The 13,009-nt window shown below is 41.2% G+C and overlaps 1 protein-coding gene across 5 annotated transcripts in view; it reads left to right on the top strand.

Moving 5' to 3' along the window:
• APAF1 (apoptotic peptidase activating factor 1) overlaps window positions 1-13,009 on the top strand; it is a 92,136-nt gene that overhangs the window by 44,321 nt on the left and 34,806 nt on the right. For all 5 annotated transcript variants that reach the window (XM_021093024.1, XM_013998050.2, XM_003481742.4 and 2 more), the window contains 2 exons: window positions 1,743-1,868; window positions 11,211-11,372. In XM_021093024.1, the coding sequence (XP_020948683.1) occupies window positions 1,743-1,868; window positions 11,211-11,372 (288 nt within the window). The remainder of the gene's footprint in view (window positions 1-1,742; window positions 1,869-11,210; window positions 11,373-13,009) is intronic.

Genomic DNA, 13,009 nt, shown 5'->3' with positions numbered 1-13,009 from the left:
GGATAGAGAATAATAATGAACCCCTGTTGTGTCCATTGTCTAGCTTCAGCAATTATCAACATTTTACTAATCTTTTTTCTGACACCACCTCCCACTTTTTTGGACTAGAACATTTTATAGCAAATCCCAGATACCATGTCATTTCACCTAGAATACTCCAGCATGCATCCCGAGGTCTAAAACATAAATACCATGCCATTTATCATACCTTACATAATAAGCAATAATTTGATAATATACCTTGTTCATGTTTATTTTTCCTTATTAGTTATAAGACATATATATATATATTTTTTTTTCTTTTTAAATTTTAATGGCCTCACCCTTGGATTGAATCTGAATAGTAGCTGCAACCTATTGCTTGGCAATGTTGGATCTTTTAACCTACTGCACTAGGCCAGGGAACCTGCACTTTCCCACTGAGCCGCTGTAGTTAGATTCTTTTTTTCTTTTTTTTCCCCCTTTTTAGGGCCAAACCTGCATACGGAATTTCTGAGGCTAGGGGTCAAATTGGAGCTGCAGCTCCCGGCCACAGCCACAGCAATGCCAGATCCAAGCCACATCTGCAGCCTACACCACAGCTCATGGCCAATGCCAGATCTTTAACCCACTGAGTGAGACCAGGGATCAAATCCACATCCTCATGGATACCAGTCGGGTTCTTAACCCATTGAGCCACAACGGGAACTCTTGTAGTAGGATTCTTAACCACTGCAAAGAGTGGGAACTCCTCAAAACATATCTTTCTACCATAGATTTATTGGAGTCAGAATTCCAAATTTCAAATGGCATGTGGTTGATATGTCTCTTAAATCTCTCTCTCTCTCTCTCTTTTTTTTTTTTTTTTTGCTTTTTAGGCTGTACCTGCAGCATATGGAAGTTCCCAGGCTAGGGGTCAAACCAGAGCTACAGCTGCTGGCCTACACCACAGCCATAGCAAGAACAGCATGTCTGAGTACCACACCTCAGTTCACAACAATGCTGGATCCTCAACCCACTGAGCAGGGCCAGGGATTGAACCCACATCCTCACGAATTCTAGTCAAATTCATTACCACTGAGCCACAATGGGAACTCCTCTTAAATCTCTTTTATTCTATAAAAGTTGCCCTCCTGTCTGCCTCTTATTTTATGCCATTGGTATTTTAGAGGAAGTGAGTCATATATCCTGTCCCACATTCTGGATTTGGGTTATTGCTTCTGGAAGGGTAGTTTTACTTGCTCTTCTAATTCCTTATATTTACTGTCAAATGTGTTTATATCTATCTTCGATATAAATATCAAAGATTTTTTTTGAATCATTTTTTAGTGTGTTAATAGATTTTAGCCTAGGTTTGCATAGAGAAATCTTAGAAATGGTCAATTTTAAAATTGGATAACCTAGCATCTAAAAAAATTGGGGGCAGTTTATTTTCCCTGTTATTTCTTATAGAGCTGAGTGAAATGATTTCAGACTACTTTGTTAAAATGAATGGTAATTGTTAGCTCTTTGTTTAATGCTCAGACTGGAGCCTAGGTAAGCCTTCAAGTTCCTTAGTAGATTTAGGTGCTGATCTAAGCGCCCCATTACTTGTTAATCACAGTTTCACCCTTGTGTTCGAGAGCTCTGTCAAACTGTGAATTCAACGTCTTCCTGTAACTGAAGAAGACTTAATTGGGAGGGAAGGAAAAACTTTACCTGATTTCTAACTTTTATCCAGTCAGTGCTAGTTTTTCAGTTACCTTTTTATCTTTCTCAAATAGCTCTGGGATCTGAATCAAAAAGAATGTCGAAATACCATGTTTGGTCATACAAATTCAGTCAGTCACTGCCGATTTTCACCAGATGATAAGCTTTTGGCTAGTTGTTCAGCTGATGGAACATTAAAGGTATGCTATTTTTCATTGTTAAAATGGGTTGTACATAATTAGATTTTCGTATTATTGGGTTATGGAAATAGGTTTTTGTTCTTCACGTACCTGCAGGAAGATGATCTTCCTTCAATTTCCAGGAGCATATGTCCTATAACTGTAATTGCTTGTCATCACGATTATTTGTTAATGGTTACTGTCTTATGCTTTAAAGTTCATATAATTTGAATTCTTAAATTTTTTTTTTGGTCTCTTTTATGGCTACACCCACGGCATATGGAGGTTCCCAGGCTAGGGGTCCATTTGGAGCTGTAGCCACTACCTACACCACAGCCACAGCACTGTGGGATCTGAGCTGCGTCTGCAACCTACACCACAGCTCATGGCAATGCTGGATCCTTAATCCCCTGAGCGAGACCAGGGATTGAACCTGAAACCTCATGGTTCCTGGTCGGGTTCGTTAACCACTGAGCCACAACGGGAACTCTGAATTCTTAATTTTTAAGCATATATTTCATCTATAGTTTCATAAACTTTTTTGAGATCTATGGGATCAAATTTGTAAAGGGCCTGCTTTTATTTATCATTCATTTATCCTGTTTTTATGTTATTATATGCCTGTTTTTGAGAATCATATGGGGGAAAGCTCAGCTATGGAAAAAAGCTTATTTAGCCTTCTAAAATTACAGCCTTTAAAAAAATTAAATTCTTCCTTAAACCTCCACCATATTTCTCAATAAGATCCTAATGCCGGTTTCTTTTTTTTTTTTTTAAGCTTTTTATTAGTTTATTTTTTTTCCCCACTGTACAGCAAGGGGATCAAGTTATCCTTACATGTATACATTTTTTTCCCCCACCCTTTGTTCTGTTGCAATATGAGTATCTAGACATAGTTCTCAATGCTACTCAGTAAAATCGATGATAATGCCAGTTTCTTATTCCTGTCTCCACTGTCGTTCTGGTCTCCTGTTTACTGATTCTCCTTTTTTCCTTTGGTGTTAAGTCCTGTCCATCTTTGGAGTTCCATGGGGGCTCAGCAGGTTAAGGATCTGGTGTTGTCGCTGCTGTGGCTGGGGTTGCTGCCTCGGCCTGAGTTTGATCTCTGGCCCTGGAAGTTTTGCATGCCAAGGTGTGGCCAGAAAGAAAAAGTCCAGTCCATCTTTGACTTCTTCATCTCTTGGTCTTCCTTTTCCCCTCCCATCCTGTGGTGTTTGCTGTGGTTCATGTTGTCATCCCCTCGTGTGTGGCGGCAGCCTTCTAAGATAAACTTTTGGAGTTCCTGTTGTGGCGCATCGGAAACGAATCCAACTAGTAACCATGAGGATATGGGTTCGATCCCTGGTCTCGCTTAGTGGGTCAGGGATCCGGCATTGCTGTGAGCTCTGGTGTAGGTCAAAGATGAGGCTTGGATCCTGCATTGCTGTAGCTGTGATATAGGCAGGCAGCTGTAGCTCCAGTTCAACCCCTAGCTTGAGAACTTGGGTATGCCGCAGGTGGGGCCCTAAAAAGCAAAAACAAAAACAAAAAAACCCCCAAAAAGCCTTTTTATTGCTCTTTCTTCTAATACATAGCTGCTGGAGTAGCTCTCTACCTCTGTTTTCATCTTGCCATTTTTTAGCTGGAACGCAAAAGTACCATGTTCTAAACTGTGGTAAACCCAGGCTCATCAGGCACACCTCTAAGACTCTTCACATTCCATCGTTCTGCTATGCCTCTCTTTCTCTCCAATACATTGATTGTCACATCTGGGCAGGGTAATTTTGGGGGCTTATTTCAGCTACTGTCCCCTTTTCATTAGACTGTCTTGGATTTTTTTTTTTTTTTGCCTCCAATTCACTTCATTATGGTTTTTATTGTCTTTTTTTTTTTTTTACTTTTTAACCACCGCACCCTCACCATGTGGAGGTTCCCAGGCTAGGGGTCCAGTCAGAACTACAGCTGCTGGCCTGTGCCACAGCCACACCAGATCTGAGCCCTGTCTCGTGGCAATGCCAGATCCTTAACCCACTGAACTAGGCCAGGGATTGAACCTGCAGCCTCATGGTTCCTAGTTGGATTCATTTTCTCTGTGCCACTATGGGAATTCCTTCTTCTTTATAGTTTTTAAAGACCCTCAAAACTTTATAAATTTAGAAAGTAAATTTAAAGCCTTCTTCAGAAAGTGTTTCCTAAACATCCATCTTGTTATAAGAATGTATATGCATATCTGCCTATATTCCTGCGTCTCTCTCTATAGATAGATATATTTTGGTCTTCTGATTTCCACTTCTAAATGTGTTGTACTGTTCACTTCAGTCATTTTCACGTGTCTTCTGTTTCTTTGATGAGGTCGAATATAGGTTTATGATCCGTAGAGACCTTGTCATCTTCTTGTCGTATCTCTCTGAAGTTCATTGCATTTGTGCTCACAACATGTGCTTAGTAAATTTTCTTGGCATGTACCTCTTCCAGGGAAGTACTTCAACACTTTGGGCTCTGTTTTGTTCATTAGAATCTGAAGAGAAGGGAGTTCCCATTGTGGCTCAGCAGTAACAAACCTGACTAGTGTCCATGAGGACGTGGGTTCTATCCCTGGCCTTGCTTAGTGGGTTAAAGATCCAGCATTGCTGTGAGCTGTGGTGTAGGTCACCGACGGGGCTCCGATCCAGCATTCTTGTGGCTGTGGCATAGGCTGGCAGCTACAGCTCTGGTTTGACCCCTCACCTGGGAACTTCCATATGCCGCAGGTGTGGCCCTAAAAAAAAAGGCAAAAAAAAAAAAAAAAAAAAAAAGCTTCAGGCAAGTAGGTTTTTTAATGCTACTAGGTGACTCCTAAGTTAAAGCAGGGTAGACTCTTGTGAGGCTGATCCTCTGATCGAATCCTTGATCTCTCTCTCTCTGCTGACTGAGGAGAACTCATTTTTGTAAAAGTTACTTCAGGGAGTCTTGGAATTCTTGAAAGAATTCTACTTTATTGAATTGCCTATCCTTTGGTAGATAGGGGGAGCGTTCTTTGAATATTCAGGTCAACAGATTTGGCCTCTGTGGTAGGTTCTCTCCAAATACCAAGTATCTGCCTCTTCTCTGAGGTGCTCCAAATCAGAGGAGATTCTGCAGGGGCGAGGTGAAGACAACTCTTTTCTTTTGGATTGTTTCCCGCATTCCACAGATGTTCTTGGGCCTTTATAAAACCAAAAGTGAAGCATGATAAAACTGAAAAGTGAAGAACCTGTGATTTTTCCTTGGTGGTGTTTTCCTGTGAAATAGTCATTCTGTTTTTCTTTTTGACTAGACCTTTGTGACTAGACTTGTGAAGTTACCTGTACTTGTTGTCTCCACGTCCTGACTAACCCGTTCACTACTTACTCCTTTTTTTAAGCCTGGGTCTGTCTTTCCTGCATTACCTTGAGGAGAAAAATCCAGTTGTATTTTGTTTTCCTTCTTTTTCTTGTAAAATCCAATGCTCTTTGGATGGGTGTGAAATCCGGTATTTTTCTTTATCTAATCCTTATTTTTTTGCTGCATCACATCCCCTGTGGACCACCCACGTTTCCTTTATGAAACTCTCCACATTCGACATCAGTGTTTTCTTCTTTCTTCTTCTGTCCCTTGAAAGCTTTCTTTTTCCTGCCCACTAAAATATGGCTATTCCTCAAGCATGTAATCTTTCTTTTTTTTGTCTTTTTAGGGCCGCACTCACGGCATACGGAGGTGCCCAGGCTAGGGGTCGAATAGGAGCTGTAGCTGCTGGCCTACGCCAGAGCCACGGCAACGCTGGATCCAAGCCCTGTCTGTGACCTACACCACAGCTCACAGCAATGCTGGATCCTGAACCCACTGAGCGAGGGCAGGGATTGAACCCGTGTCCTCATGGATGCTAGTCGGGTTTGTTAACCGTTGAGCCATGACGGGAACTCCCTGAAGCATGTCATCTTGACTGCCACCTCCATGACCTTCTTCCATCCCGGTTCAGCTGGTTTCATGGCTTCAGCTCTCCTCCCTTCTGTAGGTGACTTTCAGATGTGCTCTCTCCAGTCCTCATTTCTCTCGTGTGCTTGTGCATCCTTAACTGCCTTCTCATCGTTGTCACTTAGGTAATACACTGCATCTCAGACTCACTGTGCTGCACCCTGAACTCTTCCTTGTTTTCTTCTCCAAACTGCCCTACTGTTTGTGGTTCCTGTATGTTTCATGATTTTAATTAGGTCATTGTTCTGGATTTACGTCTTCGTGACTGACCACAGTGGAGCCATGTAGTGTGTGATGATTTTTTTACTCTTTCTCATACAACTTTTTGTTTGCTTTGGAATTAAATGTGTTGTACATTTAACACTGTAGTTTTGTTTTTTCATTTGCTTGTTCTTTAAATGCTCCTATCACTAGTTCATCTTCAAACTATCCCTTGTTTAAGTTGTTTCTTAAAGAATTTAAACTTATCAGGTATTTGATACCTTCTATTTTCTTAGAAATAACTTTCTCGGAGGGTTCTGTCTTGCATCATTATGATTGGAGATACTATTCCTAGTGTTCAGCTGCCTTTACTATCTTCCTGGGAATTCCCTTTGCTTTTCTCTCGAGTCAAAACCCTTGTTTCCTTGATTTCTTGGCTTACTCTCTCAGCTTAGAGGAAAATCCCTAGCTTTCTAAGAAAGAATCCCTGGGAGGTAAATTTTGGTGATCTTCTCTGTCTATAAGTGTCTTTATTCTAGCTTCATACTTAATTGATACAGAAGGAAATGATTCTTCTTTAGAATTTTGGAGACATTGCTCCCTTGTCGTCTAGCTTCCAAAGTTTTTTTGAGATTTTGAAGCCATTCTGATTCATATGTAATCTGTTTTCCTGTCTTGAAACTTAAGATTGTTTTAAAATTTTTCATGATAACATGGCTTGGTATGGGTTTGTCTTCATTTATTGTGCTTGGCACTTGGTAACTCTTTCAGTTTGGAAATTCATATCCTTTAATTACTTGATTTATTAATTACTTGATTTATTCTCCTCTAGCTTCTTTTAATTATTTGATTTATTCTCCTCTAGCTTCCCTTCCTGAAATGTCTGTCTGCTTTGGATATTTCTTACTTTTCTCTCTTTTCTTCATCCTTTTGCCTTATTTTTGGAGGATTTATTTAGCTTAATTTTCCATTCCTTCTATTGTGTTTTTAATTTCTGCTGTCATTTTTAAGTACCCATTCTTATGATCATTTTCCTTTTTAATGTTACTCTATTCCTGTTTTGTGGATGCAGTATCTTTTTTTGTGGATATTAATTTTTTTTGAGTTTTTTATATCCCTTTATAGGTGCTGTATTTTATGTTTGTTGGGTTTGGTTTCTGTCTGCATTTTATAGCTAAATCTTAGTAGCCTGATCCTTGGATAATTTGCTCATGCTTAGGAATGCAGCACCAAAAAACTGTTGGGAAATTGTGAACTTATTTACTGAGGGTTTCCCTGTAGGGTTATCTGGCTGTCATTATTTCATGATGAACTTCTGATGTCAGACTCTAGATCTTTTGTTTTGATCTGGTAGGGCATTCAGAGAAAAATCTTCAGCCTCCTTCCTGTAAGGTATAAGTCCAGTAGGCAGGTTTTGCGAAGATGTCTAGGCAGAGATCTTAACACTTGGAACATAGACTTTCTCTTAAAGTCCCTGTTTTCAGAATGGCAACCCTGCTTTCAACTGCACTGGGTGTAGATTAACCCTGTTTTCCTCAGCCAGAGTGGGGCACAGCAGCCTGGATGGCATAGTAGGGGCGGGGATTTCGAGGGACTTTGAGTGATTCCTCCTTAGTTAGCTCAGTCTAAGGTACCAGACACAGCACTTCCTGAGCCTTTCAGGACTTCTGTGGTGTGAACTGGGCTACTTCTTGGCTTTTCCCACTGTTGGATCAGGATTAGTTTTTAGGGGTCTCCTTATGACTTGTTTCTCTTCTTTCTAGCCTTTCCAGTTTTGTTACTGTTAAATTTCTTCCCTTCTCCTTCACCTTGTGAATTATGCCTAGGGAGAAAAATTCTCTTTATTATTATTTTACCTGGGTTTTGAGAGGGTGTGGAGATAAATATATATGTTCTCTCTGCAGAACCCTAGGTCTTTGAGTAATGCTGTTATCTCTGCTCCCCTGAAACATGGGAATAACCTGTCTTTTCACTTAAAATGTATTTATTGATCATTTATCGAGTACTTACTATGTGCCAGATTCTGTACTGGTCATTTGGTTTTTAGACACTAAAAAAAAGTAATTCCTGGCCTGGAGTGGTTGAGGATCTAGCTGGGAAGAAAAATAAGTGCACAGACAAAGAGGCAAGTGATACAAGTGTGTGGAAGGGACTCAGAGCAGGCGAGGCTCCCTGGGGAAGCGTGCAGGCCCTGCCGCTGCACCCTCACTGCTCTTGTTCTCCCTTTGCATCGTCCGTGCTTCCCCATTTTGCACTGTAGCTTCTGCTGACCCCTCAGCCTAGACTCAAGGCCCTCGAGTGTTTCTCTTGTCTTTTTGGTAGTGAAATTGTGTCCGTCTAAAGTTGTGTCTCAAGTCCTCTATCTTCAGAGAGGAGAGTGAGGTGGTCCTTTCTGCAAAAAGTGTTCCCTCAAGCCCACAGCCTTCCCACTGTGCTTTATCTTTTCTTCTCATATGACACGTCTGACTTCGCCCGTGTAAGTCACTTACCTGCTTGCCTCACCTCCTTTTCTGGCCTGTAAACTCCCTGAGAGTAGTGTCTTTATCGGATTCATTTATATCATCTCAAAGGGACTGGCATAGTGGTGCATAAATGTGTTCAAGGTGATAGGCCTTTGCTGTGTCCCTTCAAATTGAAGTAAGATTTCTCCAAACTCAAAAGAAAAAAAATTTTTAACAGTCTTCAGGGACAGCATTTGATTTCATGCGTGAGTATCAAAATGTGATTGTAGAGCACAGCACACTAGCAGCAGGGGACAGACTTTATTGCACTCTTGGTGAGAACTGCCGTGTTTGTGGCAGCTTTCCCACGGTGCTATTAAGCCAATAATGTTGGCTGGTTCGCACTGATACAGTGACAGGTAGTAAGCAGAGGTCCTGCAAAATGATGCCAGATAACAGCATTTCAAGGTCAAAGTCTTCGAAAGATTTTATCTTCCGAGAGGATGAAGAACAGTAAAATTATTCCTGCTCCAAATGGCTCTGTAAATTTAAGCGTTTTGTAGCATATCCTGTGGATAAGCACATGGTTTTCAGGCCCTGATGATAAACTGCTTCAAAATGCGAGTTTTATTTAAAAATTGCCATTTAAACCACCCAAGGGCCAGGATGCAAAGGAACCCTGGGTATAGTGCAGTGACTTGCTCACAATGAAATGCTGGTATTTATTGGTCCCTTGATAGGTGGTAGGAGATAAAATCATTTGGTCCACGTGCAGAAGATGTGGTTTAGACAGATGTAGGGAAATTGGGTTGTGGTTTAGTTTTATTTTTCTTTCTTTCTTTTTTTAATATAATGGCTTTTATTTGTTTATTTATTTTTTCCATTATAACTGGTTTACAGTATTTTTCTTTCTTGAATCCAGGCAATGGTTGTTTTCTTTTTCATATTAAGAGGGAAGCAGAGTGTGATTTCTCATATAACCTGGCTGATGGCACTGAAGCTTCTGGCACTGATGTTCAGATTTTGCTTTTCTTTTTTCTTTCTTTTTTTTAGGGTCACACCCGTGGCATATGGAGGTACCTAGGCTGGGGGTGGAATTGGAGCTGTAGCTTCTGGCCTACGCCATAGCCACAGCCACAGCAACTGGACCCAAGCTATGTCTGCGACCTACACCACACCTCATGGCAATGCCAGATCCTTAACCCACTGAGCAAGGCCAGAGATTGAACCTGAATCCTCATGGATACTAGTCGAGTTTGTTATTGCTGAGGCACGACGGGGACTCCTTTTTTTCTCTTTAGTGTCAAGGAGGGCCAGCTGTTTTAGATGTCTCTCTTGCTTCATCCAAGTTATCCATAGATGTTGCAAGGAGAAAGGTTTTGGTTTTGGCTGTATTTCTAGTGTTTAATGCTTCCTCAAACTCGAGAGAGATTTAAATGTGTGCCTGGCCAGTCAAATTGGGTTTTGACCTTGGAGCTATGCTTTGGAAACTTGAGTTAAAGCCTAAGAAGCAGCTTTTTTTAAAAAAAAAATCTTTGTCCTTGGCCGACCCTTGGTCTGTGCATGGCAGTCATTATCATTCTGTGAAGCTGGGATACTGCTCAAGGCCCAGGGTGGTGAGGAGGTGGATCTTCTTCTTTTTTTTTTTTTTTTTTTTTTTTTTTTGGTCTTTTTAGGGCTGCACCTGTGGCATATGGAGGTTCCCAGGCTAGGGGTTGAATCAGAGCTGTAGCTTCCAGCCTACACCACAGCAATGCCAGATCTGAGCTGCGTCTGTGACCTGCACTACAGCTTAAGGCAATGCTGGATCCTTGACCCACTGAACGAGGCAAGGGATTAAACCCATGTCCTCATGGATACTAGTTGGTTTCAGTTCCCACCACGGGAACTCCCAAGATGGATCTTCTTGAAGGCCTTTGTCTTTGGGGTTGCTCAGGTGGCTCTCCTAGTGAGGAAGGTTTAGTCTTTAGGCATCCCATTCCTAGGATCCAGTTGTTTGAGGGCCCTCTCTGGCCCCACCAAGCGTACAAGGTGTCGTGCTTCCATTCAGCGTATTCTTTATTTTCTGTTTTCAGGGACTTCCTGTGTCTCTGGATGCTCTGCTAGGTTATAACTCGGCTTGGACTGGGTCCTGTGTAGTGTCTGTGCTGTGCATACAGTAGATGTGAAGCAAACTTCATGCCTGGCACAGCAGAGGGCAGCAGTGGCAAGTTGTGGGTCTCTTCGTCACATCTTCTTTCTCGATTCCATGCCCATCCTTGCTGTCAACACCTCATCTTTAGCTTCCTCCACAGCACGCAAGGCTCTTTTAACATTTTATATAGCTTTACATTCTGCATTTTTGGCAGTGCTTTTAGCTTTTTTTCTTTTTAGGAAGGTGCTGAATGAAACCAGAGTATTTGATTTAAAAGCCTTATGTGCACACTGAGATATATGGAATGATTGGCCAGTGGGCACCTGCTCTGTGGCAGAGGGAACTCTACCCAGTATTTCTTGATGATCTATGTGGGAAGAGAATCTGAAAGAGAATGGATGTGTGTACATGTATAACTAGATCTCATTGTGGTACAACAGAGAAGATCACAGCATTGTAAATCAGCTATACTTCAATAAAACTTTAAAAAATGAAAGAAGACGTTAGGCATAATTAAACATAATTCCTTAGATGAAGTGAGTAATGTGTGTGGTATTTAATCCGGGTAGATTTCTAGAGATGTGAGTTGATATTAAAACAAACTTCAGATTTTTTTGTTTGTTTTGTAATTTGAAGCTTTGGGATGTGAAGTCAGCAAATGAGAGGAAAAGCATTAATGTGAAGCAGTTCTTCCTAAATTCAGAGGAGTCTCAAGAGGATATGGAAGTGATGGTGAAATGCTGTTCGTGGTCAGCTGACGGTGCCAGCTTAGTGGTGGCAGCAAAAAATAAAGTCCTGGTAAGTACCAGTGCTTTAGAAGGCCAAGTTAAGTCTGTTCTAAAGGCAGTGGAAACAGCTGTTGATTTTTGCGTTTTATTGGTATAACGTATAGCTGAATGGTTTTGGGCAGACACCCTGACTCCTCATCGTTCTCAGAACTGTGCTTCAGGGGGTGTCCTTGGGCCTTGTGAGAAAAGGTCTCCCTGGTCACGCGGGTTTGGGGAATGCTGTGTGTTACTCTCCCTGTTAAAGGTACTGCAGTGTGTGCTGACGTGTTTAAGCCTCCGGAAGTCCCGAGATAAAGAAAACAACTGGTATTTCTCAGACTTACCTAGAACATGATGGAATGTTCTCTGCATCACTGTTTCCCCCCCGCCCCAGGAATTTGGGATACATTGGTTTAGGTGATTTTCAAAGTCCTTTCTTACCCCTAAAATGTTATGATACGGTGACTGGTAGAAATGCTTATCAGTAACTGAAGTAGACTGTGTAATTTCTGTGAAATAAGTAAGATACACAAAAGAAGGTAAATGACAAGGAAATGCCTTCCTCTTTTTTTCAATTCTAATACTAGTTGACATTCGTAGTGGTCACACATGTAATTTCAACACTGAACAGTTTCAGTGTTCTCACATGTAATTTCTTTTGATGTAAATATCCAAGGGACGCAGCAGATTGCAGTAGCCTGGGATCGTAATGAGGCAGCTGAGGTTCAAAGCAGCCAAACAATGTGTCCAAAGCTACACAGTGATTCAGAGAACCATGTTTTCTGATTTATGACCTGGTGCCAGTCCATTCTAATGGTGATTTGAAAGACTTGAGTAAGAGATGTTACAGGTTTATTTTCAGCTTTACTGAGGTATAATTGACAAAACTGTAAAATACGTAGAGTGTATGATGTGATTTCATACATACATATATTGGGAACGGATTCCTCCCATCGAGCTAATTAATATGTGTATCAGCTCACATATCTGCCTTTTTTTTCTTTTCCTTTGTTCTTTTATCTGGGGTGTATGTGAAAATGTTAAGTTCTGTCTTAGCAATTTCAATTACACAATGTAGTGTTTTCTTTATTTCTTTTTTTTTTGTCTTTTTGCCATTTTCTTGGGCTGATCCCACAGCATATGGAGGTTCCTAGGCTAGGGGTCGAATCGGAGCTGTAGCCACCAGCCTACGCCAGAGCCACAGCAACGCAGGACCCGAGCTGCGTCTGCGACCTACACCACAGCTCATGGCAACGCCGGATCCTTAACCCACTGAGTAAGGCCAGGGATGGAACCCGCAACCTCATGGTTCCTAGTCGGATTCGTTTACCACTGTGCCACGACAGGAACTCCCACAATGTAGTGTTTTCAACTATAGCCACCATGTTATACATTAGATCCTCAGACCTTGTTTATCTTACAACTAAGTTTGTATCCTCTTACCAACCTCTCCCTGTTTCCCCCACCCAAGATATTACAGCTTTAAAAACACAGTTGAAATATACATATAGTTGTATAAAAACTGAGGCCATTTGTATTATTATTATTTACATTATTATTATTGGATCTTGGTTGCTTATAAGTTTTTAATCCCTTTAGCAGGATACTAAAGAAAAATAAGTGTCCAAGATTTTGGGGTTCTGTCGTGGCTCAGAGATAACGAACCTG

This window comes from Sus scrofa, chromosome 5, assembly GCF_000003025.6.
Source record: "Sus scrofa isolate TJ Tabasco breed Duroc chromosome 5, Sscrofa11.1, whole genome shotgun sequence".
NCBI classification, from domain to species: domain Eukaryota; kingdom Metazoa; phylum Chordata; class Mammalia; order Artiodactyla; family Suidae; genus Sus; species Sus scrofa.
Note: the sequence above shows the minus strand (reverse complement) of the source record. Positions and strands in the feature narration are given on the sequence as shown.